This window comes from Dromiciops gliroides, chromosome 6 (assembly GCF_019393635.1).
Source record: "Dromiciops gliroides isolate mDroGli1 chromosome 6, mDroGli1.pri, whole genome shotgun sequence".
Taxonomy (NCBI): Eukaryota; Metazoa; Chordata; class Mammalia; order Microbiotheria; family Microbiotheriidae; genus Dromiciops; species Dromiciops gliroides.
Window position 1 is genome coordinate 247,787,359 of NC_057866.1, and position 26,886 is coordinate 247,814,244.

At 38.2% G+C, this 26,886-nt stretch overlaps 1 protein-coding gene across 3 annotated transcripts in view; it reads left to right on the plus strand.

Annotated features, from left to right (window-relative positions):
• Positions 1-26,886, plus strand: part of NFKB1 (nuclear factor kappa B subunit 1) — a 178,009-nt gene that overhangs the window by 60,499 nt on the left and 90,624 nt on the right. For all 3 annotated transcript variants that reach the window (XM_043972943.1, XM_043972944.1, XM_043972942.1), the window contains one exon: positions 9,868-9,966. In XM_043972943.1, the coding sequence (XP_043828878.1) occupies positions 9,868-9,966 (99 nt within the window). The remainder of the gene's footprint in view (positions 1-9,867; positions 9,967-26,886) is intronic.

Here is a 26,886-nt window from a genome sequence, read left to right on the forward strand (position 1 = left end):
ATTTTTTCTTAAAATATTCTTTGTTATATGGGAGGATGAGGGAGACAAATACGGTGGGAAATTTAGTTGATATAAAAACAAAAGAGAGCAACAAAAATGTGTTGGTTTTTTTTAAATGGGGGAAAAAAAGCCCCAGGGATTTTTTTCTGTGTGAACATTCCCTCCATTGGTTCACCTTAAAAGCCTTCCCAATTTTGTATTCATGATTAGCTTTGGATTAAAAAGGGAGGTGGGGCAGCTTTCTGGTGAAGGTTCTTCATAGTTGGTTATGTTGGCCTTCAGACATAGGCCTGTCCCTGGACCTGTTCCTGAATCCTGTCCAGATTAGAATGTCTTGCCACAGCTTGTACTCCAGTGGCATAAACGTGGATACCCAGAGTAGCTTTCTGTATCTTGATTAAGCGTTGGAGAAATTTAGTGCAAGTGGATGCTTTCTCAATACAGGTTTTAAAATAGGTCATAAAACTGGCACATAGTAAAGGTAATTGGGTGGGGGTGGGGAAAGGAGTTGACATTAAGCTAGCTAGGCATTTGATTTTAAAAAATCATTTCAGTAATAAGAGAACAGCTGGTAAACTCTTGACTTTCTGTAATAGTCATTTCACTTCTCAAAAAGTAGTAAGCTTATACTCTAGACTCAATTCTGGCTACTAAGCAACACCTGATTAGTGTTGTAGAAACCATGGAGACTTTGGGAGAGAAGAACAACTTGTGTGAAGAAGGGGCTCGCTCTCTCCACCACCATCAGCACCAATGACCACCAATGGATCCGGCAAGCCAACCAAGATGAAGCAGCAAGGGATCCTGAGGGAAAGACATAGGGTAGCATGTGCCAGATGGGTAATAACAGTACCAAGCTCTTCTCTCAGACTCAGGTGAAAAGAGTTCAGAACTCTGTATCAGAGACCATTAGCCCTACCTCTTGGCTGGTTCCTGCATACAACATCAATAGGCCTAATCTTTATGGAAAAGCCCAATGTCCCTTTCTGCCACCAAGGATGAGCAGGTTAAACCCAGGAACTATGGAAAGAGCTGCACATTTCCTGAATCTTCAACCCTGCTTCTAATCCAGCCACCACAGTCATTGTCGAGAGGAACAACATTTATGGAGATGTGATGCAGCATCTTCCTCTGCAGAGACCTCAGCAGCCACAACTACTGAAGACCCAGAAAAGAAACCACTGTCCTGTTAAACACCAGAAAAGGTTATGATTTTATTCATGGAAATGACATGAAAGAAGATGCATTGCAATTTGCCTTCCTGCATTGCCTTGAAGATCACTAGACCTTTTCATCCGATTGCAACTGAAACCTGTATGTGTGAGCTTTTTGAGAGCAGGGGCTGTCTTGCTTTTCTCATTGTATTCGGTCATCTAAGAGTAATGGAAAGTAATTCTGTGTAGAGTCAGACATATGTCCTGGATTTTAGGAAAACTTACTTCTGAAAATTGATAGTAAAGGCAGACATGGTCCCACAGCAAGAAACCTTCAAAGGGGAGATGGCTTAAGAATGTCAAGATAACTTTAGGATTTTCCAGATATATCATCATACTGTCTTATTTGACTTATGGATAAGTGAACAATTTATGAATAACCAGGAGATAGAGAGTGGAATGAGATATAAAATGCATAATTTTGATTTTCATTAAATTGACAAGTTTTTGTATAAATAAAACCAACATAGCCAAGACTGTAAGGAAAGCAGAACATTGAGAAAACATTTTTATGGGCAGTTTCTCAGATAAAGGTCTCATATCTCAATTATTTAAAGAACTTTCTCAAATCTGTAAGACAGTAAGCCATTCACCAATTGATAAATGGTCAAAGGATATGAACGGGTAGTTTTCCCCTACCAATATTAGGTTTGTTTCCCAAGATGACTAGGGAAAAAAGAAAAGAACCTATATGTTCTAAAATATTTATAGCAATTCTCTTTGTGATGGCAAAGAGCTGGAAATTGTAGGGATGCTCATTAATTGGGGAATGGCTGAACAAGTTGTGATAAATGATCATGATGGAATGCTACTGTGTTATAAGAAATGATGAGCATGATGATTTTTAGAAAAACAGAAAGAATTGCACAAAATAACAAAGAGCTAAATGAACAGAAACAAGTGAACTTTGTATAAAGTAACAGCAATATTGTTTTAAAAACAACTTTGAGAGAGAGTCACTTTCACTGTTATAAATCCTCAGAATAACTACAACGGATATATGATGGAAGATGCTATGTCGGTGGGGGGGACTTGATAAATAGAAGTATGTATAGTATAATTTTATATATATATGTGTATATCTATCTATATCTATCATCCATATTTGTGTCTGTCTAATGGCAGCCATCTCTAGAGAGTGGGGGGGGGAGAAAATTACATGATAACTTTATTATATATTTAAAAGGAAAAGCAAGTTGCACATAATATATTTGCAGCTTCATGTGGAGAGAGACAGAAAGAGAGAGAAACTTTTCAAAACTGAAAAGGCAGCAGTTGTATTAAAGGTTAAAGGTGACTTTGGCTGTGATTTTACTCCAAGCCAATACATTATAAATAATGTATTTATGTTTAAAAAAAAAGGAATGTCAGATAACATGCTATGGTCAACTTGTACACCCCAGGCATCTGTCCATTTTTCTTTGTGTCATCTTAACATTTTGATTCTTTCAAGATTATAGTGTTGTGATATAGTCTAATGGGAGAATATTGGACTTTAAGATAGAGAATTTTTGTGGCAGTGATCACTATGGGATCCCTTAATATATTGCTTTCTTTTTCAAAATCATATATTTGGATCTTCTCTACCAGTTCCGTTCTGTTCTCAACTCATTGTCTGTCCAAAGCATCTCTCCAAAATACATAGTATTGTAGATAGATGAAGTTACTCACTGGACTGCCTTACAAGTTGCATATCAGAATGTTGATCATATGTTTTGTTTATTTGTTTGTTTTTTCGGAGCAATGAGGATCAAGTGACTTTCCCAGGGTCACATAGCTAGTAAGTGTCAAATGTCTGAGACCAGATTTGAACCCAGGTCCTCCTAATCCAGGGCCAGTGCTTTATCCACTGTACCACCTAGCTGCCCCCTGACCATATATTTTCACCCATTTTCTCCTTGCTGCAGATTTCTCGAAGAAGGCTCTGTGGTCTGTGAGACTCAAAACAACTAGTACAATGTCATCTTGTAAATAAAAGCTTTGAGACTCTTGGCATCAATAGGACTTTTTTTTTTTTAAAGAGGGGAGGGAAGACACACTTTATTTACTTCACAATTATGGTCAAGGACAATTATGAACAGAAAAAAAATAGCAAGGTAACTCTGTGCCTCAGACAAAATAAGCCATGAGGATCTAAGATTTTCAGTTAGAAGGGATCTTGGAGGCCAATCTATGCTTCCATTACAGTGTGACCTAGAAAGTGGTCATCCAGCTTTTTTTTTCTTTCTTTTTTTTTAAGTATTTGTTTTATTCTGAACTTTAATGAAACAAACATTTCCATAATACAGTATAATAGTACTAGAGTACAATCCCTCCCCTATAAGGGAGGTGGCAAACAATCTGATATGGGCCATACATGTATGATCATGTAAAATATCACTATACTTGTCACTTTGCACAAGCAAACTTAATCATAAAAAAATCATAAGAAAGTGAAAAATAACAGGCCTCAGTCTGTTCCATCAATATCAATTCTTTCTTTGGAGGTGGAGGGTATATTTCATCAATTGTCCTTTGGGATTGTCTTGGATCATTGTATTGTTGAGAATAGTTAAGTCATTCACAGTTCTTCATCAAATAATATTGCTGTTTCTGTGTACAGTGTCCTCTTGGTTCTGCTCACTTCCCAATACATCATTTCATACATGTCTTTCCAAGCTTTTCTAAAGTCATCCTGCGTGTCATTTTTTGTTGCACAATAATATTCCATCAACATCATATACCACAGTTTGTTTAGGCATACCCCAATTGATGGGCATTCCTTTGATTTCCAATTCTTAGCCACAACAAAAAGAGCTGCTATAAATATTTTTGTACAAATAGGTTGTTTTCACATTTTGTGGATGTCTTTGGGGTATAAACCTAGTAATGGTATTGCTGGATCAAAGGGTATGCACAATTCTTTAACCCTTTGGGTGGCATCGTTCCAAATTGCTCTCCAGGATGGTTGGATCTTTTCACAACAACAACAGTGGATTAGCATCCCAGAATTCCCACATCCCCTCCAACAACCAATATTTTCCATTTTTGTTATATTTGCCACTCTGATAGGTGTGAGGTGATACCTCAGAGATGTTTTAATTAGCATTTCTTTGATCAGTAATGATCTAGAGCATTTTTAGATGATTATTGATAGCTTTGATTTCTTTGTCAGAAAACTGCCTGTTTAAATCCATTGACCATTTGTCAATTGGGGAATGACTTGCATTTTTATAAATTTGTTTTTCTTTTTGTTGTTGTCGTTGTTGTTTGTTTTTGGTGAGGCAATTGGGGTTAAGTGACTTGCCCAGGGTCACACTGCTAGTAAATGTCAAGTGGCTGAGGCCAGATTTGAACTCAGGTCTTCCTGACTCCAGGGCTGGTGCTCTATCCACTGTACCACCTAGCAGCCCCCATTTTTATAAATTTGATGCAGTTATTTATATATTTGAGAAATGAGGCCTTTATCAGAGATTTGTTTCAAAAATTATTTCCCAGTTTTCTATTTGCCTTGTAATCTTAGTTACAATAGTTTTGTTTTTGCGAAAGCTTTTTAATTTTATATAATCCAAATGATCTATTTTACATTTAATTTTATTCTCTATATCTTCTTTGGTCCTAAATTCTTCCCCTGTCCATAAATCTGACAGATAGACAATTCAGTACTCCCTTAATTTTCTTATGGTATCATCCTTTATGTGTAAATCATGTACATTTTGATGTTATTTTAGTATATGGTGTGAGATGTTGTTCTATACCTAGTTTCTGCCATGCTGTTTTCCAGTTTTCCCAGCAGTTTTTGTTAAATAATGAGTTTTTGTTCCAAAAGCTTGGATCTTCGGGTTTATTATATATCAGATTACAATAGTCGTTAACTATACTGTAGTTTCTATCTATTCTATTCCATTGATCTACCTATTTCTTAGCAAGATTGCTTTGATAATTACTGCTTTATAGTACAGTTTGAAATATGGTACTGCTAGATCACCTTCTTTTGTCCCTCAAATGCTCTTTTTTAAAAAGAATTTTATTCTTATTTTTATTAGTTTTTATTGATATGTCAGTTTCTCAATAAATGTTTTCAAGTATAATTTGGAGTTCTATGCTACAATGAGTTATGTGACCATAATAATGGGGTCTTTTATAAAATATAATCTTCAAAGCCCTCTTCCCATGTTCTCATCAATGATCTACTCATGGCATATGCAGATGTTTCTCATAAGGATTTTTAGAGATTAGACATTTTTAGAAATTAGATTGAATGATGCTTTCTTAATTTTTAAAAATATAGTTTAATATACTATTCATGATCCCTTTAGTTATTTTTTCAATCTCCTTGGATACTTTAAAGATATCCTAAAAATTGATCCTTGAACATATTGAATGATTGGTTTGCCTTTAGTGGGAGTAACTTCTGAATGTATTTGTCCAGGATAAGTTTATTAAGTACTATTACTGCTTCCTTTTATAGTATTGAGGTCATAGAATTGAAATATGTGGATCTATTATTGTTGCTCATGAAAATATATCACCATAACTTGTTGTCCTTCTTCTGTTTTGATTTACAAGTATCCTCAGGGTGATACAGGTTAACTGAGTCTTGTGCCAAATCTCTTCAAGCTTCTTTTCTTCTCGGCTATTTTGAAATTTTTTTTTTTTTAGTGAGGCAATTGGGGTTAAGTGACTTGCCCAGGGTCACACAGCTAGTAAGTGTAAAGTGTCTGAGGCCAGATTTGAACTCAGGTACTCCTGACTCCAGGGCCGGTGCTCTATCTATTGTGCCACCTAGCTGCTCCTCGGCTATTTTTAAAAAATAGTTTTTAATGTTTTACACATGAATTTTTAATTCAAATTTCAGTTACCTTTGGCTGCCATAATTGTCCACTTAGGAAAGAGATTGTTGTCTGAGGAGGTTTCTGGGTTCTCTTATGTCTTCTTCACTGTGGCAATTGTTTCTTGAAATGGTTAAACTTTCCTAGGAAAAAGTTTAAACAGGTCAGATTAGAGCTGTGGTAACCAAATGCAATGATATCTTTTCATCAGTATGCTTCCTTCCAATATAGTATTTATTTTGAACTTTGCTCTATCTAAGCAGACAGGACTTATTGACTGTAACATAGACAATTAATTTCCTGTCTGTTTACTTACATTTTTATAGCACTTTAAGGTTCATAAATATAGTCAACTTATACTTTTTATTATGTTTTTTAGTGTTGGCTAGTTCCAACGACTTCTAACTCTCCTTTAAGTATTTGTAAAGTTGCCACATCTTGTCATTTATACTTCCACAAGATCTCTTGCATCCGTCCCCTTCTGTCTGCTATCACAGCCACCATCCTAGGTCAGGTACTTATTATTTCTTGTCTGAACTATTTCAATAGCCCTCTGAAACTGTCCTCTCTCCTTCATCTGTCCTCACTAAAAACCATCCTCCAGCATAGCAACCAGATCTGATCATATCTCTTTCTCCCTTGCTCAAACTCTAATGACTCCCAGTTCATTCTAAGATAAAATATAACCCCTCTGTTTAGCATTTAAAATCCTTTACAAACTGATCCTAACCTATTCTTCCATCTCGGGTTGGTATATGACATGCTGATTACTGTGTTACCAGAAGTATCTAAATTAATGGGAAGTCAAAGATGTTGGAGGGGAGATTCTTATATCAGTGGGATTTTGGAAAGCATCAGTATCAAATTGGAAGGGTCAGAGGCAATCTAGTCCAATCCTCTCATTTACATAGGAAGAATCAGAGGCCTGATTCTATCACACTTCCAGCCAAGGGGAAGGACAATTCAATTAGATTCAATAAACATTTATTAAGTGCCTACCTACTACCTGCCATGTGCCTGGATCACCTTGAGGATATTTATAAATCAAAACAGAAGAAGGCCAATAAACAGATATGAAATGGAGCAGAACCGCCAACAAGTTATGGTATCATTAGCAAAAATAGTACACTCTGCTAAGCTGGATATAGAAAATAATAAAAAGTCCCTGCCCTGAAGGAGCTTACAATCTAATGGGAAAATATGATACCCAAAAGGAAGCTGGAGATAATAGGAATTGCCAAGGGGAGAAAAAAACCCATTTATTGTATTTCCCCATGGCTTTCCCTGTATGTAGTTCTAGTCTTTTGTAAGCAATTAGGGCTTCCCATAGGACTCCACAGTTGTGCCAGGCTCCAAGAACCTGAAACTCCATAAACCAATGCTAGATTGTACAGTGTCTTACACACAGCAAGTGCTCAAACAGTAGTCTTGGGGGGCACTATTGAAACACCTTCTATTTTAGGCAGTGGAGCTTTTGGAATTAAAAACAAAACTTGGATTAAATTATTCTTATTCTCTATTCCTCCATTCTCACTTGCCACCTTCAAAGACATAGATACATAAGTATTTGTGTATTAGTTACTTAGGATCATAGAATTACAGATGAAACATTGTGCATTCGTGGTGGTGCAGTGGATAGAGGGCCCACCTGGAGTCAGGAAGACTCATCTCCAGCCTCATATACTTACTAGCTGTGTGACCCTGGACAAGTCACTTAACCCACCTTGCCTCAGTTTCCTTATCTGTAAAATGAACTTGAGAAGGAAATGGCAAGCCACTCTAGTATCTTTACTTTTTTTTTTTTGGTGAGGCAAATGGGGTTAAGTGACTTGCCCAGGGTCACACAGCTAGGAAGTATCAAGTGTCTGAGGCTGGATTTGAACTCAAGTCCTCCTGACTCCAGGGCCAGTGCTCTATCCACTGCGCCACCTAGCTGCCCTCTAGTATCTTTACCAAGAAAACCCCAGATAGGGTCATTAAGAGTTGGATACCATTGAAATAACTAAACAACAGCAAACAAAAGCCAAAAGCTTTAGCACAGGCTAAACACCTCCATCATAAAGGTAGAAAATGACCTTTCATATCATTTAATTTTTCTTTGCCATGTCAATAATGATCATAAATTTGTGCCTCAGAGAGACCTGAAAAATCATCTAGGTCAATTGTTTATATGAGAGATGTGGAGGCTGAGATCCAGAGAGGGGAAGTGACCTCCAGCTCGTTCACATAGATAATAAGGAATAGAGTTCCTATCAATATTTAAGGCACTCCAAATCCTATGCAGTTTTGCCCTCTCCCTGCTGCCGAAATTGACCTTTTGGAGGATTTCGGGTTGCTTGTAGAATTCCATTCGGAGTCTACATCAAGCTTACCATCAAATCATCTTTTCACTAATCATGAAATGAATGAGAAGCATTTATTAAGCATTTATTGTATACTGAGCACCGGGACAATGTTAAGAATACAAATCCAAAAAGCAAGTCCGTCCTTGCTAGCAAGTTCACACTCTACTGTAACTGGAGGAGACAAAGGTGACGTTTCTTGAATAAGGCAGAACACATGACAGACTTTCAAACATTTGAAGGAAAGCACCGGTGGAAGAAGATAGACATAGCCCTAAATGCTAGCCAAAGAGCATTTATCAAGTTCCTACTATGTGTCGGACACTACAAAGAAAAGCAAACTACAGTCTCTGCTTTCACAGTGTGATGGAGGAGATCACAAGCAAATGTGCAAATTAGATATGTATACAAAATAAATAGGAGATAATCAGGAGACAGAAAGCAATAAAGAAGATCAGGAACTTTTATTAATGACAAAGTTTATACCTATGATAATAGTTAATATTTATAAATAACCCTGTGAGGTGGGTGCTATCATCAGGTTCTGTCTCACTTTTATAGATGAAGAAGTTGAGCCACAGAGAGGTTAAGTAACACAGGGTCAGCCTAGTAAATTTCTGAGGCAAAATTGGAACTTGGGTCTAACTGACTTCCATGTCTCACCCCCTCCTCTTCTATTATGTACAACATGCTATTCCTTTAAAATATATAATAAAGTTATCGTGTAAATTTCTTTTTTTTTTTCTTTCCTCCCCTCCCCCTGCCCTAGAGATGGCCACCAGTAGAATGAATATATATATATATATATATATATATATATATATATATACACACACATGTATATTTATATGTCTGTGTATTTGTATGTGTATAAAATTATTCTTTATATACGTCTTTTTATCAGTTCTTTCTCATGTCTCATCTTCTGTCTCCTGTACTACTTAGCTGCCTAATGGTGGAAATGGAAGAGAAAGAGATATAAATTAATTTGTTGTTGTCATTCAGCCCTGTCTGACTCTTTGTGACCCCGTGAACCAACCATACTGTCCATAAGGCTTTCTTTTCTTGGAAAGATACTGCAGTGGGTTGTCATTTTCTTCTCTAGTGGATTAAGGCAAGCAAAGGTTAAATAAATGATTTGTCCAGGGTAACACAGCTAATAAGTGTCTGAGGTCAGATTTGAACTCAGATCTTCCTGACTCCAAGCCCAGAGCTTCACCACCTAGTTGACTCCATATAAATTGATATTAGATGTCAGTTCTCATTGATGGCACTAGACTATATTTTTCTTTGTTTCCTTAAATCTACTTAAGGCGGTAGGACTTCGTTAAGATAGCAGTTCACTGTGAATTAAATTAAGCAATTGTGATTATAAATTTTCCTGTAACTTCCCACTTGTAGTCAATTGCTATAAGAACCTTAATGTGTTGTGTTTTTTTTCACCTGTAGTTGTTAGATCAGCATTTTTTACACCAGTTTGTTTTACGTTAACCTTTGCAGAGGGGGTTTCGTTTCCGTTATGTGTGTGAAGGACCATCCCATGGAGGACTTCCTGGTGCTTCTAGTGAAAAGAACAAGAAATCATACCCACAAGTTAAAGTAAGTTTGCTGTTCTTTTTCTACCAGTTTATGGCTTGTGGTTGTTAATTCTGAGAGATTTGATGACCTATGAGCAGGAACAGGGATTGGTCTTCTTAAAACCCAACAAACCAAATATTCTTAATTGTCCACGTAAAATTTTTGCTTAAAACAGAGATGTTTGGTGATATCTGTGAGTCATATTCTATGAAAGGAAGATGATGGCATATAAAGATGTTATTAATATTTTCATTAAGTATTTTAAAAATAATTTACATTATTTTTGTTATAAGCACGTTTTCACTTTATTCAATTTCAAGTGGCTTTTAGTTGTCTTGAAATGTACATTGTTGAGATGCATAGGTTAACACCACCTTCAAAAGTATGGAGCAAACTCTTGACCTTTACACTTTCTCCATAGAGATTCAGTGAGATAAATGCAAATATTTATTTAAAAGAACACCCCAAACAACTACGTTACAATATGGATCTTAGTCATCATCCATTTAGTCTAAAATTCTTTGTATTAAGCTTGCTTAATGCCATAAAAATTAATTTGAATATCTTCTTTTCACAATAAGATCTTACTTTATTCATTTTGTGGGCGTCTTTCCTTTCTGATATGGGTGGTATTCATTTAAATCAATGGGATTGCTGGAGTCAAATTGCTGGAGTCATTTTGAAAATGTTGGTATTTGTTTCATAATTTAAGAACAGTACTTATGATTATCATCCAAGTCCCCAAAACATAAAATACTTTTGCCGTAGGAAAAACATTCTGGATAAGGGAAGGCCCTAAGTAAAAACCGTAAGTGGAGAAGGAAGTCTTTGGTGTGTCTAGTTAATTAGTTTTGCTAGTTTTCTCCCTTAGTGGAATTCCTTCCCCAATCCTTCATTTCTAGGTGCTTAACGCCCTTCTGCCTCCTGACCCCACCCTTGTCCTTCCTTCAAATTAGTTAAGGATCTCATAATATCATTTATCCCTTTAATCCAAATTCATTCATACCATTAACCTTCTAGGGGCACATTTGAATGTTTTAAGCCTCTTCTCTCTAATTGTGGAATGACAGGTACTGTCTATTTATAAAACAAGAGTTCTTAACATTTTTAGTTTCATCGACCCCTTTGACAGTCTGGTGAAATTAATAGAGCTCTTCTCAGAATGTCGTGAAAGGAAAGCAATTATATTGAAATTCAAAGTTATAAAAATATTCCAGAAACAAGTTCATCGTCCTCGGTTTAAGAAACCCCGTAGGAATGACAGTGGGGTCGTGGTCTCGATTTGGGCAGTTTAGAGCCTCATGGCCCATAGTTTCCATTGTCTCAATTCCTTCAGCATCCAGGTAGGACAGGAACAGGGAGGAGTTAGAAAGTTACCCAGAGACCTCTCAAGTGGGAGGGGGAAGGGAGAGCAAGGAGAATCCTAACTCATTAAAGAGTTTATAGGAGGGACAGAGGAAAACTGAGCTTGTGGGCTTAGTTTGAAGACCCCATCTATCAGACAGTAGGAGCTAGCTAGGATTTTAGTTTCCAACACGTGTGTCCATTCGAGAATAACTACAAGGGTTCATGGTGTCAGAGAAAACTAATGTCAAATCCAGAACTAGATACCAGAGGGCTCACAGAAGAATTTTTCCAAAACCCCCAAACTAAAAGTTTTGTACCCATAATAAATTTGGCCCTTACACTGGCAATGCAAAAGCAATACTAATTAGAGTCATTTATTTGCATTGCTCACTGCTTGTGTATAATTACCACATAGTACAGTAGTGGTTGTGATGATTAATGTTTAATTTAGTAATTAAAATAATTAATTTTGCTATATATTTTATTTGATTACAGCATGCCTGGTTGGTGTACATAGGATGTTGGTCATATGATTTGAACATCTAGCCACATAATGTAACCATAAGTGTATGACTTTTAAAAGTTAGAGGCGGGGCAGCTAGGTGGTACAGTGGATAAAGCACCAACCCTGGATTCAGGAGGACCTGAGTTCAAATCCAGAAGTTAGAGGGAACATTGACCATTGAAATGTTGGACCAGGGCTTACCTGTTGCTTTATTCATTCAACAAATGTTTATTGATGGGTTGGGCCATTGGATCAGAGGAGTGTTGACAACCATGGGTTAGCTCTAGTTTTTTATTCATTCACTCAACTATTAAACAAACATTTATTGATCAACTACTATATGCTTGACAGGAAAAGGAGGGATTCTTAGGATAAAAAATAGGACCATTCATTTTTGTTAACCACTTTCTATATGGGAGACACCAAATTAAGTAGACTCCACTTACCTAATTGCAAGCCATCCTTGTTCCCTGTCGTGGATGCCAATAGAACTCCAAACACTTGTGTTTATGATAGCTATCAAAAACAATTGCACTTTGAATCTTGGATATTGCTTTCTAGGAGGTGGGGGTGGAGGGAATGGCTCTTTCCATAAGCTGTTTTCTTTAAGCAGATATGAAGATGCTAGCTACAAAGAGCACTTTATATCTTTTCATCCAAAATTGAGCCTTTTTCCATTTGTTTTCATTCTTTTCATTATGCTGATCTCCAAGGATAGAATGAAAAAGAAAACCCTCAGTTTCTGAGCAGTGCCAGGCATCCTATTCATAATCATTTAGATATAAAGTGTTATTCTATTTTTTTGGGGGGGCAGGCAATGAGGGTTAAGTGATTTGCCCAGGGTCACACAGCTAGTAAGTATCAAGTATCTGAGGTCAGATTTGAACTCAGGTCCTCCTTAATCCAGGGCTGGTGCTTTATTCATTGTGCCACCTAGCAGGCCCCAAGTGTTATTCTTTCACCAAATATTTATTAAGTTTATTATAGTAGGTGCTGAGAGAGGGACAAAAAAGTATGGGTCTAGTTCTCACCTTATTCCTTGGCATACTTTAAAAAATATATTCATTCATTCTAAGACTACTTAGAATACAGAAAAGGCACAAATAATTTATTTAAATCTGTCCTTAGACACACTAGTCCTGTGACCTTTGGCAAGTCACTTAACCTCTGTTTGCCTCACGCTCCTCATCTACAGATAATAATGGGGATAATAAGATCACCTACCTCCCAAGCTTCTGCTGAGGCTCAAATGAGGTAATAATTGAAAAGCACTTTACTATAGTAAATGATATATGTGAGCTTTTAAAAACGTAACAATGCATTTTCACTGGTTAGTAATTCTGTATTATCACATCATTAGGCACTCTCTGCACTTCATTGTGTTCCAACTAAAGCTACATATAGTTTCTTTGAAGACTTCCCAGAGAAACCAAATAATATTAAGTGAGAGGACAAAGAACAAAAAGCTGTGCTACTTTCATACTGTGTGATGCTCCCAAACCCAGCTTCTTTTACCACCCATTTCTTTAATGTGCAATGAAAACCTGAACTGCGAGATTTTCCATCTTCATTGCATTTTAAGGAGGGGGGGAGGGGATGGGTGGGTGTTTTGTTTTCAGTTAAAAACCAGAGTAAAAGAGAAAGTGAAATTGTTCATGAAGAACTGGCTATCAAGGATCTAGGAAATGGCTGAGGACTTGGAAGGAACCTCCCAGAACAGCAGTAAATAGTCAAGAGGCCAGCTTGTGAAGAAAGCCTTTGGTCCCTCCCACCCGCTGGCGTTGCCCACAGGAAACTGACATAGTAGGGGGCAGGGCACTTTGCATTTAAGAAAACTGCATCGTGATTCTAATTGTGATATGACCCCATCAGTACAAACATTTGTTCAAGCTTTCAGAGTCAGTTTACAATGAGAGAATCATTTCTCTTTTTCTTTAGCCAAATGACAATGGCTTACATTGCTTCGGCAGTTTGCAGTTTTCCCAGAATTTTCTTCATTCTCTGATAAGATTTAGTCAAGGTAGAAAGTGATTTTTTTTTTTTTTTTTTTTTGCCATTTTATAGTTCAAGGAAGCGAGACTCTAATTAAGTGGTTTGTCCAAAGTCATGTGGCAAGCAAGCGGTTAAGCTGGAATTAGCAGAAAGGCCTTCCTGCTCCTTGTGTTGTATTGACAATATATATATGAACAGTCTTAGGAAAATGATGTTAATTCACTGGAGTAAACGTTCATATTTTACCTACTGTATGTAAGATGTGCTAGGACAGGGGTTCTTGAAGTCTTAAACTTTAAATTAAAAAAAACAACAATAAAATAAATAAATATGTACACACGTATATACATCTGCATATGCATATTCATAGACATAGACATATATATAAATTGTATTTCAGTAAAACTGGCTTCCTTTGTAATCCCATGAATTTTATTTTATGCCTTAGGCACATGATTCTGAGAAAGGGGTTCATGGCACAAAAGAGACTTAACTCCTTCTGGAATAGGGGTATGAAAAAACTAAATAACACGATCCCTTCCCACAAGGAACTCACATGTAATGGAAGAGACAGATCATGTACATAATCATAAAACTAAGTAGAATTATGAAAAAAATATAAATGGGAGGAAGTAAATCAATTGTTTGGGAAGGCTAGGAAAATGCTTTCTGCATTTGTGATTGAGAGGATCAGGGGAAGGACCAATGGGAAAAGTGGTATTCGGACTGAACTTGAAGGAAAAGGAGGGTGTCATCTGGAGAGAGGGAGAGCCTGGGCATAGGTAGGAGTATAAGTAAAGGTGTGGAGGTGGGAAAGCATGGGATTTTCAGAATATAGCAGCTTGACTGGAAGAGAAGGGCTATATATGTGTGCACGTATATGCATATGTACACATGTGTTTGTATGCGGAGAGAGACAGAGATGGGACCGGAATGGTAGTTTAGGACAACATTGTAAAGTGCCTTGAATCCCAAGTTTGGGAACTTAGCTTTTTTTTTTTTTCTGTTTATTGTGTAATCATTGAAAGTTTTCAGATTTGAAGAGTGAGATTATCTGCTGTATTTATTAGGACTGCTAATATGACAACTTTGTAGGGTATATTTGTGACAAGGGTAAGACTAGAGATCTATCTATTAGAAAAATAATGTAGGCAAAAATTTCTCACGTAGGAAGAAAAGAAGGAAGGAGGGAAGGAGGGAGGGAAAGAAAGAAGGGAGAAAAAGAGAGAGGAAGCAGGAAGTAAGGAGCCTTTATTGAACACTGGGCCTGGAGTCAGGAAGACCTGAGTTCAAATCCAGCCTCAGACATTTACTAGCTGTGTGACCCTGGGCAAGTCACTTAACCTGTTTGCCTTAATCCACTGGAGAAGGAAAGGGCAAACCCCTCCAGTATCTTTGCCAAGAAAAAATCCATGAACCAGTATTGGCATGCAATGGTCCATGGGGTCACTAGGAGTTAGATACTACTGAACAGCAACAAATGTGCTAGGCGATTTCTCAAGCACTAGGAATACAATTACAAGCAAGCAAGGCATTCCCTGACATCAAACAGCTTAAACTGTGATGAGGAGATAGCCCATGTAGGCAAGTGTGGTGGGCAGAGAAGTTTGAAGAAATGATGACTCGAGTAAGAATCGGGTAGTTGATTGGCAAGGAAGGGTTGACTTGTTTAATGTTCTTAGACCTAGAGTTGGAAAGGGCATGAAAAGTGAAGAAGGGTATGTGTGAGGTAGCATGGCATGGGGATAGAGAATGGGAGAGGGCCAGAGAGTGGGTAAAATAAAGTGAAAGACTCATGAGCCAGAGCCTAGGGTCACAGGAATCTGATCGTCAATTCCAGGCGAAGGTGGAGGTCAGTCAACAGTAACTTAATAAATGCCCATTGGCTGTGACTGTTGACCAGAGACTGAGGAACCAGAAGGCTAGAGGACCAGGAATGAAATTCTCATTTGTATTTATTTCCTAACTCTTTTTCTAGTTCTTTGTGTGCATATCTTCTCCTACTAGTGCTGGGTAGTGCAAAGTATTGGTGATCTGGCTGGTAAATGTTTAACAACCATCTTTGCTGGAGGGGAATTTAGACTTGGTGCAGGGTTCAGTTTAATCTTCATTGTTTACATTTCTCTCCTTTGTTTCATTAAGTCAAGACAGCCAAGAGGACAATAAATCAAGCCCTGATATGTAGCATTTTTGAGGTGTAAATGTTCATACTGAAATTTAACAGTCATCAGGTCTGACCTGGTTCTAGTGCATCTCCTTGAGAGTCAGGAAATTGGACGGCTAGTCCTGGTTCAGCCAATAATACGACTTTGCAGATATTGCTCTACTTCTGGCCTCTTTTTCCTTATATGGAATGTGAGAGGGTTCCCTTCAGACTCAAAAACTTCTAATCACAGCATCTTAAGAGATGGAAGAGTCCTCAGCCATCATAGATTCCATGTCCTTCCTGTTAGGAATAATCTCTGCTGATGCCCCTGATAAACATCCACCCTCCATTTGAAAACGTCAGGAGTCTGGAACTCACTAACTAGAGACCTCCCAATCCTTATACGTCTGAACAACAATAATTGTTAGGTTATGTGGTTACTCTTGTATTGAGTTGAAATCTGTTGCCTTGTAGCTTCTGCTCATTGTTCTCCCCCTATGTGTCTCTGTCTCAGTCTCTGTCTCTTTATCCCTCTCTGTCTCTGGGTCTGTCTGTCTGTCTCTCTTTGTGTCTCTCTGTGTCTGTGTCTGTCTTTGTCTCTCTGTCTTTCTGTATGTCCCTCAGTGTGTCTGTCTCTGTCTCTGTGTCTCTCTCAGTGTGTCTCTCTGTCTCTGTCTCTCACTCTCTTGCTTTCTCTTCTGGGCCGATCTGAATGTCTAATCCCTCTTCTATGTAACAATAACAACAATAGTAGCTGGCATTTATTTAGGCTTTAAGATTTGCCACACCCTTTATGTGAGATATGCTATTATTATCCCCATTTTGTTAGTGATGAAACAGGCTGAGAGAGGTTCAATCATTGACCCAGGGTCACACAACTGGTAAGTGTTTGAGGCAACTCAGATGTTCCTGATTCTAAGTCCACTGAATGAACTGTGCCACCTAGTCACTCACTTCAAATATTTGGAATGGAGCAGTAAAGTCTTGAAGATGGAGAAGAGAGGACAAATAATTGATAGTGGGAGTTCTTGAAAGATACAGGTGTTAAGGATATAAAGGGCATGTGTTCAGGGGTTAGCCTTGGTGAGAAGTTGAGTTAAATCTTGGTTGTCCTTGTTAAGAAAATGGGTTAACCCTTGGTTATCCTTGGTGAGAGGTTGGGTTGATCCTTGGTGTGAAGATGGATTAATCCTCAAGGCAGGTACGTGACACAGTGGATAAAGCACTGGCCCTGGATTCAGGAGGGCCTGAGTTCACATCCAGCCTCAGATACTTGACACTTAGTAGCTGTGTGACCCTGGGCAAGTCACTTAACCCCTAATTGCCCCCCCAAAAAAGAAGAAGAAGAAGGAGAAGGAGAAGGAGAAGGAGAAGGAGGAGGAGGAGGAGGATTAATCCTTGATTATCCTTGGTGAGAACATGAATTAACCCTTCTCTCAAATAGAAAGGAAAGAGGGAGAGCATAAAAATACTAATAACCCTTCAATGTACTGGGGGAGAAATGAAGGCCCCTTCTTCCTGATTTGAGTTCAGTGCTAATTGAGATGATCAGAGTGAGGGAGAGTCTGTGATTGGAATGTTTGAGGACTACAGAAAAGATTTTGAACAGACACTGTGGAGCGTTTGAAGAGATCATACACATAGAATTGGAAAAGACTTTAGAGGTCATCAGATTTTAAGCCCCATCAGCAAAAAGCAGCAGGGCCAGAATTGGAACTGTGGTAACCTCATGACAAGTCCTTTGCATTTTCAACTGAGAAAGACATAAAAAGGAGATTGCAAAGTGTCAGGAAAGGGCCAAGTGAGTATTTATTTACTTATTTTATTATAATGAAATAATTAATTGTGTACATATGTAAATATCAGAATCAAGCATATATTTGCAATTCTTTATAGTTTAGAAAATTAATTTAAATACGTAAAATAGTTCTAACAGTTTTACCTTCTGTGTCCTTTTTCATTGTTTGTCCATTGACTTCTTTGTTTATACAATTTTCCTTTTCTAAATATTCTTGCAATTAGTGCATAAACTCTCCTGCTTCTGCCTCCTTCACTCTACCTTAGTTCATGTACATGTTTTTCCAAATTTTCTTACAACCCTTTTTGGGGGTCATTTAAAATTTATTATGTTCATTACATTGATTTCCAGTTTATTCATTTCCTCTCCAACTAGCCCTTTACAATTAGATAATACTTCTAGAGATGACATTCCCTTCCCTTCCCTCCCCTTCCCTCCCCTCCCCTTCCTTCACTTATTTGGAGCTTCCTTCATTTCTGTCAATGCAATTTTTATTAGGGCACACTGTGTCTAAGTAAATGAATTCTCCTGGGTTTTTTTCCTGCTATAAATTATTTGGAAATTAATATTTGATATGATATTTTTGAGGATTTATCATTTATTCAGTAAACCTTGTCTAATTGTTTTCTTTTTAGTGAATTAATGAGTAAACATCTATGTGACAGGCACTATACTAAGCAAATGAATTGATTTTGGAATAATCATAGCATCTTCAGATTACATTTTGATATTTTTGCTACCTGTCTTCTTTCCTTGAGTTTCTTCTTATTGTCTTACACATTTCTGATAACCATATCAGATAGTAATGTTTTGCTTTATACCTCTTTATAGGGACAATTCTTTCATGTTACACTACTGCAGAAAATTTTCTTTCTAGTTTTAATGTATTTTTTTTAGTGTTTTATTTCAAATGCATACTGTATTTTAATTTGGAGTTTTTCTGTATCCTTACATAAATTAGCAAGGTTGGCCTTTTTTGTTTATTTTTTAGTACTGTCTCAATCAGATTCTTTTTTAAAAATTGTATTTCAAAGTATCTATTTTAAATGTTTTGCCTGTTGAGGAATAGGCAATTTTTAAATTACTATTTTTTTAAAAATTTATATTTAGAATTTTATTTTCCCAAATTACATGTAAAATACAAATTTTGACATTAATTTGTGTGTGTGTGTGTGGGGGGGGGCAATTGGGGTTAAGTGACTTGCCCAGGGTCACACAGCTAGTAAGTGTTAAGTGTCTGAGGCCAGATTTAAATTCAGGTCCTTCTGAATCCACGGCCTGTACTCTGTGCCACCTAGCTTCCCTTGACATTAATTAAAAAAAAAAAAAACAACTTTGTGTTCCAAATTATCTTCCTCCCTCCCTCCCCATCACACCCCCAAGAACTCAAGCAATTCAATGTAAGATATACATGAAAAATCATGCAAGACATTTCCAGATTAGCTAGGTTGTGAAAGAAAACAGACAAAAACAAAACTTCAGATAAAGGAACTAACAAAAATATTATGCTTCAATCTGTGTTCAGATACTATCTCTCTGTAGATAGATTGCATTTTTCATAAGGCCTTTAGAGTTGTCTTGGATCATTGCATTGTTGAAAATAACCAAGTCATTCACAGCAGATCATCTCACAATATTGCTGTTATTTTATATACAGTACATTTCATTTTGCATCAGCTCATGCAGGTCCTTCCAGGTCTTTCTGATAGCATCCTATTTAACATTTTTAAATTAGTAACCTACATTTATATAGTACTTTAAAGAGAGATTTCCTTTTAGTAAACCTATAAGGTTTACAACAGTAATAGATAACATTTGTATAGTACCTTATACCTGACAAAGCATTTTCTTCACAATAGCCTAGCAAAGTGCCATACATTTTATCATCATCAATCAATTAATCATCATCCCCAGTCAATCCTCCTTATCCTCAATCAGTCCTCCTCATCAATCAGTCCTCATCTTCCTCCAGTCATCATCAAGCCACCATCATCATCACCACTGACATCATCATCTTACATTACTCTTGCCTCTACTTCAAAATTTTTTTCACAGTTACTATTGTTAACTGTTTCCCTCCATCCTATTTCCTCCCCATGATATTTAATCTATTTTCTATCTTCTTTTACTCTAACCCTCCTCAAAAGTGTTTTGCTTCCGGGGCATCTAGGTTGCACAGGGGATAAAGCACCGTCCTTGGATTCAGGAGGACCTGAGTTCAAATCCTGTCTCAGACACTTGACATTTACTAGCTTTGTGACCCTGGGCAAGCCACTTAACCCTCATTGCTCCACAAAAAAAAAAAAAAGTGTTTTGCTTCTGACTGCTCCCTCCCCCACTCTGCCCTTCCTTCTTTCACCCCTCCCTCCTTATCCTCTTCCCCTCCTACTTTCCTGCAGAGTTAGATAGATTACTCCACCCAATTGAGTGTGTATGTTATTCCCTCCTTGAGCCCACTCTGATGAGAATAAGGACTTTGAGCAATTCTGATGAGTGTAAGGCTCATTCACTGACCCACTCCTCTCCTATCTCTCCCCCCACTCCATAAGTCCTTTCCTGCTGCTTTCATGTGAGATTTCACCCCATTCTACCTCTCCCCTTTCCCCTCCCCCAGTACGATCCTCTCCCCCCTCAATTTTACCCTAAAGATGTCATCATGGGGCAGCTAGGTGACACAGTGGACAAAGCACCCGCTCTGGACCCAGGAAGACCCGAGCCCAAATCCAGCCTCAGACACAAGACACTCACCAACTCAGTGATCCCATGCATGCCACTCAACCCTGACTACCCCACAAAAAAAAGATAAAAAATAAATGCTTTACAGATATATCCCATTATAATCAATTCCCACCTGTGACCTTTGTCTAAATTTATTCCTATCATCTGCCCTAATAATCAGAAAGTTCATATGAGTTAGATGTATGATCTTCCCATGTAGGAATGTAAACAGTTTAACCTTTTAATATCCCTCATGATTTCTTTTTCCTGTTTACTTTTTTATGCTTCTCTAGGGTCTTGTTTTGAAAGTCAAATTTTCTATTCAGTTCAGGTCTTTTCATCATGAATACCTGAAAGTCCTCTTTTTCATTGAAGTCCCATTTTTGCCCCTGAAAGATTATACTCAGTTTTGCTGGGTGTGTGATTTTTGGTTGTCATCCCAGTTCCTTTGTCCTCCAGAATATCATATTCCATGCCCTCCAATCCTTTAATGTAGAAGCTGCTAGATCTTATGTTATTCTGACTCTAGCTCCGCAGTATTTCAATTCCTATTTTCTAGTTGCTTGCAATATTTTCTTCTTGACATGGGAGCTCTGGAATTTGGCTATAACATTCCTGGAAATTTTTCTTTTGGGATCTCTTTTTGGAGGTGATCTGTGGATTCTTTCAACTTCCATTTTACCTTCTGCTTCTAGAATATTGGGGCAATTTTCCCTGACAATCTCTTGGAAGAAGATGTCTAAGCTCTTATTTTTACCATGGTTTTCAGGTAGTCCAATGATTTTCAAATTCTCTTGGATTTATTTTCCAGGTCAGCTGTTTTTCCAAGGAGATATTTCATTTTGCCCTTTATTTTTTATTCATTTGGATTTGCTTTATTGTGTCTTGATTTTTCATAAAGTCATTACCTTGTATTTGTTCTATCCTAATTCTTAAGCAATTATTTTCTTCAGAGAGCTTTTCCATTTGACTTTTCAAGCTGTTGACTTTTTTTCATGACTTTACTGTGTCGCTCTCATTTTTCCTCTATCTCTCTTACTTTATCTTCAAAGTCCTTTTTAAGCACTTCTATGGCTTGAGACCAATTAATATTTTTCTTGGAAGCTTTGTACGTAGGAACCCTGATGTTGCTATCCTCTCCTGAGGGTATACCTTGATCTTCCTTGTCACCAAAGAAATTTTCTATGGTCTGCACTTTTTTTCTGCCCACTCATCTTGACAGCCTATTTCTTGATTTTTGACTCCTTCTTAAAGTGGGGCACTGCCTCCAGGATGCACTATCCCAAGCTTCAGGGGGTCCCAGGTGGTAAGATTTAAGGCGAGGCATGTTCTCAGCTCACCTGCCCTGTATTCCAGTCTGTAAGTAACCACAGGCTGCTTGCTCTTTAACCTAGAAACAAATCTGGTTCAATTTGGTTGCAAGTGCAGGCGTGCCTGTGCCCCTTCCCCACCTGGGACCGCCACCCAAGACTGTATTGTATATAAGCCCAGGCAAAACATCAGAGTTTCACCTCAGTGCCAGCAGAGACCCCTATAATCTCCCCCTAGCCAACTGCTCTACCCTCTTACCAGACTGTGAGCTGAGTTAGCTGCAGCCGATTCAGAGGCTCTGGAAGTCTCTTTCTCTGGTGAAGCCTGGGGCTGGATCTGTGTCAGCATAGCCACGTCGTTGGGCTCCACTCCCACCCTGGTGCAGCTGACCCCTTCTGCCGAACTTCTAATCCATCTTTGGCTAGAAAATGGTCTCAGCCCATCCTTTTTGTGGGTTCTGCTGTTCCAGGAATTGTCTTATGGCATTATTTGTAGTTTTTTTGGAGTGATTGTGTCAGGAGCTCTAAGCGCTTACTGCCTTTCCTCTGCCATCTTAGCTCAGCCCTCTGCCCCCCACCCCACCCCATCTTCAGTCAGATTCTAATATCAAAACTATGTTTGCCTCATATAAAGTACTGGATCGCAAAACATCTTTCTATTTAAAAACAATCTATGTAGTGTATGTTTATTTGTACTTTGAAAGCATGGAAAAATTCACCCACAGACCCATCTGGGCCATATGTTTTGTTTTTTTTTTTTTTTTTTTTTTAGTGAGGCAATTGGGGTTAAGTGACTTGCCCAGGGTCACACAGCTAGTAAGTGTTAAGTGTCTGAGGCCTGATTTGAACTCAGGTACTCCTGACTCCAGGGCCGGTGCTCTATCCACTGCGCCACCTAGCCGCCCCCATATGTTTTTTCTTTTTTTTTCTTTTTTTTTGCGGGGCAATGGGGGTTAAGTGACTTGCCCAGGGTCACACAGCTAGTAAGTGTCAAATGTCTGAGGCCTGATTTGAACTCAGGTACTCCTGAATGCAGGGCCGGTGCTTTATCCACTGCGCCACCTAGCTGCCCCCCCATATGTTTTTTTTAAAAGGACAGTTTTTGATGTCTAGTTTCTATCTTTGAAATTAAGATGTTTGTTATTTTCCCCTATTATGTTATTTTCCCCTATTATATTTTTATGAATTGTAATCCATTTCATTTAATACTTTAATTATATTCCTTGGTGATATGCTTAATTTCTTCTATATTCATTGTAGTTTTTCTTTTTTTCATTTCAAATTTTGATAATTGTTTTTGTCTCCCTTTTTTATTAAACTTGCTAATGGTCTGTCAATTTTTCTGGTCTTTAAAACAGCTCTTGGTTTTATTTATCAATTCAATAAATAGAAAACAAAAACATTTCTACTTTTATCATTTGTAACTTCTTTTCTACTTTGCTTTTCACTTTGTTCTTTTTCTAATGTATTGAGGTGTGAACTTAATTCATATAAATCATTCTTTTGCTCACTTATTAATATAGACACTCAGTGCTATAAATCTTTCTCTAAAAGTTGACTTGGCAATATCCCCTAAGTTTTGATAAGTAGCATTTGAGTTCATATCTTTGCTGTTATTCTATTGAAATTTGATCTGTCTATTTTGGAGACTTGAATTTTGGCCTCCATAACAAGTCCTGTGAATTCTCACCAATTGAGGAATAATTCTTGTTCTTGTTGTTCTTGCCCACTCTGGGGAATTTTCTACAATTATTCTTTCAACTATAGAATCTAGTTTTTTTTTCTTCTTTTTCTTTTTGAATGCCCTGCAGGAACCTGATTAATCTAAGGTTTGATTTCCGCAATCTCACTTTAAACTATTACTTCACCTAGCATTGCTATTGATTTTTTAACATTTCTATTACTTTTGAAGTTTATTTTTCAAATTTATTCTCATTCACCATTGATTTGTTTGGCTTTGGTTATTCTGCTTTTTTCTACTTCTAATGATTTTTATTTTTTGTTTTGGTATTTTGATCAGTTCCTATTCCTTTGTCTCCCCTCACCCCCAAAATAAAACCTTCTTTTCATTCTTTTAACGTGCTTGTTTATCCCTAACTGTAGCATGATCCTTTTGTAAGACAGTGTGATATAGCTTCTAGAGAGCTGGCCTAAGTGCCAGGAAGACCTGAGTTCAAATTCAGCTTCTGACATACTGACTATGTGACCCTGAAGGAGTCGCTTGCCTTCTGAGTATTCTGGGAAATGCTCTCATAGCTCGTAGGGAAGGTTCCCAACCTTCAATGATAGAGATAATTTCCTCACCAGAGATAAAACTTTACAGACAGTTAAGTCATGATGAAATCACAGATCTAGTCCTTAATATAATTTTTTGCAAAATATTTTAATTCTAGTATTATTTTTATTTTTTATTTTTTATGATATAGAATTTTTTTGTTCAGTGAGATGTTTCTTTGGCTTGTTCATTATTAGATAAGTTTTATTTTTCTTCTTAGTGTTTATAATGATTACTTTTCATTAATAGATGTAAGGAAAGAAAAGAAAAAAGAACCTGAGGCTGATGGTTCTGGATTTGCAATGAGCTTCCTTTCTTCCTTTGCTGAATAGACATCTAATCTTTGTTCTTTTCCAACCTTCCCCAGCTAGGCAGGAGAGGAATCAGCTGGGGTGCTTGTTACCAAGTATTCATGTATAGTCCCTTTGCTACTGCTTAATGGACAGGGAGACATTGGAGTGCAGACCACCTGGGCTCAAATCCTGTCTGACCCTAGGCAGGTAACTTCATGTCTCTGTCTCTGTCACCGTCTTTCTGTCTCTGTCTCTGTCTCATCTCTAGAATGATGGGATTGGACTCCAAAGGCCTATAAGGTTTCCATTACCAGAATTTCCTCCTCTACTACCCCCTCCTTGATCTACCCAGAGGCACAACAGGGTTTCCTTCTCAGACCTTCTTTTCCCCTAATCCTCAGCCTTCTCTTCTTGCTTCCTCTCTGTCCTCACTCCTAGTGATGGGGAAATCATAAGAGCCAGCATTTATGTAACCCTCAAATGTTTGTGAAATGCTTTACATGTAGTAAGTGCCTGATTCCATTTGAAGTATATGAAAGCAAATGCATGGTCCCTCTCTATACTTCAACCCCTGGGGAAGCTCACAGAGACAGCTCAGACTTTCTTTCATTCAACTGGGGGGGGGGCGGCACACAGTGACAGCTGGGGCAGTCTCAGCAGGAGCAAGGCTCTGGCTGCCTCTCATCTCCAGAGCATGCCATCTTGTGGGGTTTTAGGTAGTGGTGGTAGCTGCCTCTATTTCCCCTTCCTCCAGGTTCAGGGGAAAGCATGTGGGTGACAGTGACTGGCACCTTTTGCTATGTGTGAATGTGTTTCTATCTCTTCTGCACTCTTTCTGGCTGTCTCTCTCTATGTGTCTCCCTTTTCCTCCTCTCCTTTCCTCTCTTTGTCTCTCTCTTCCTGTCTGTTTCTGTTTCTCTGTCTCCTCTCTGTGTCTCTGCCTCTCTGTCTCTGTCTCTTTCTCTCTCTTTGTGTCTCTGTGTCCCTGTGTCTCTGTGTTTCTGTCTTTCTGTCTCTGTCTCTTTGTCTCCCTTCTCTCTCTCTCTCTCTTCCCCCGTATACCTCTCTCTGTCTCTCTCCCTGTCTCTCTCCTCTCTATCTGTTTCTCTGTCTCTGTGTCTCTCTCTTTGTCTCTCTCTGTTTTTTTGTTTTTCTCTGTCTCTTTGTCTCTGTTTCTCTCTCTGTTCCCCCCGTGTCTCTCTCTTTATGTCTCTGTCTCTGTCTTTCTGTCTCTTTGTCTTTCTCCTTTTTCTCTCTGTTTCTTTCTCTCTCCCCCCTTTTTCTTTCTCCTTCTCTCTCTCTGTCTCTCCCTGTCTCTCTCCTCTCTCTCTGCCTCTCTCTGTCTCTGTCTCTCTGTCTCTCCGTCTCTGTGTCTCTCACTTTGTCTCTCTCTGTCTCTCTTCCTCTCTGTCTCTTTCTGTCTCTTCGTCTCTCTCCTTTCTCTGTTTCCCTCTCTCTGTTTCCCTCTCTCTCTGTCTGTCTCTGTCTCTATCTGTCTCTGCCTCTGTCTGTCTGTCTGTCTCTGTCTTTCTCTCTGTCTCTGCCTCTGTCTGTCTGTCTGTCTCTGTCTTTCTCTCTGTCTCTGTCTCTTTCTCTGTCTCTCTGTCTCTCTCTCTCTCTGTCCTCTCTCTCTCCCTACTCCTGTCTCCCACCTTGCTACCTCCCTCTTGAAGTTTGTGTTGTTACCTGATGGATGTAGCTTGTATTCTCTCACTTTGATTTTCCTAGAAACCCAATTCTTTATATTTATGTAAAGTTACATTCTAGGCACCTGCTTTTCAGGTTAAGTTCTTGAGTCCTTCTTCTGTAGTCTCTCTCTTCCACCATACTTGCTCTCTCACCTGTCTGTCTCCCTGCCTAGCCCAAACCTGACCCCTCCCTGCTCACTCCATGTTCCCTGGGGGTAGGCACAATTGTACTCTTAGGACTCCTGCCAAATAGAGACTTTCGCCAAGCTCAAGACTAATGATAAGTGGAGAAATGGTTAAAGTAACAGGGGAAGGTTTAGGGATCAAGGGTCAGAGGCTCGTCTGATGGTAACAGAGGGAGAGCAAAAGAATAAATTTTAAGACTTAGGGTTAACCTTTGGTTTAAATCCCTAGCAGCAGAAGGTGATAGGCCTTTCCTGAAGCCCTATGGGGGCTGGATGTGGTTTCTTGGATAAACTTTCCTATTTGTCCAATGTACTATTGGTAAGGTATAGTGCAATGGTTCTTAAAACATCTTGGTCTCAGAACCCCTTTATACTCTTTAAAATGTTGAAGATCACAATGACCTTTTGTTTACGTGGGTTCTATCAATATTTAGTATATTATACATTAAAACTAATAATTTAAAAGTAACAAGCCCATTACATGTATCCCCCCCCAAAAAAAATTAGTGAGTAGTGGCCTTGTTTTGCTTTTTTTTCCAAATCTCTTTAATTCATGACTTAATAGCAGACAGCTATAGTCTCATATTTGCTTCTGCATTTTGTGTGTGGCAATATGTTGTTTTGTGGAAGCATATAAAGAAAATCCAGCCTCACACAGATATGTCGTTGGAAAAAGGGAGGAGT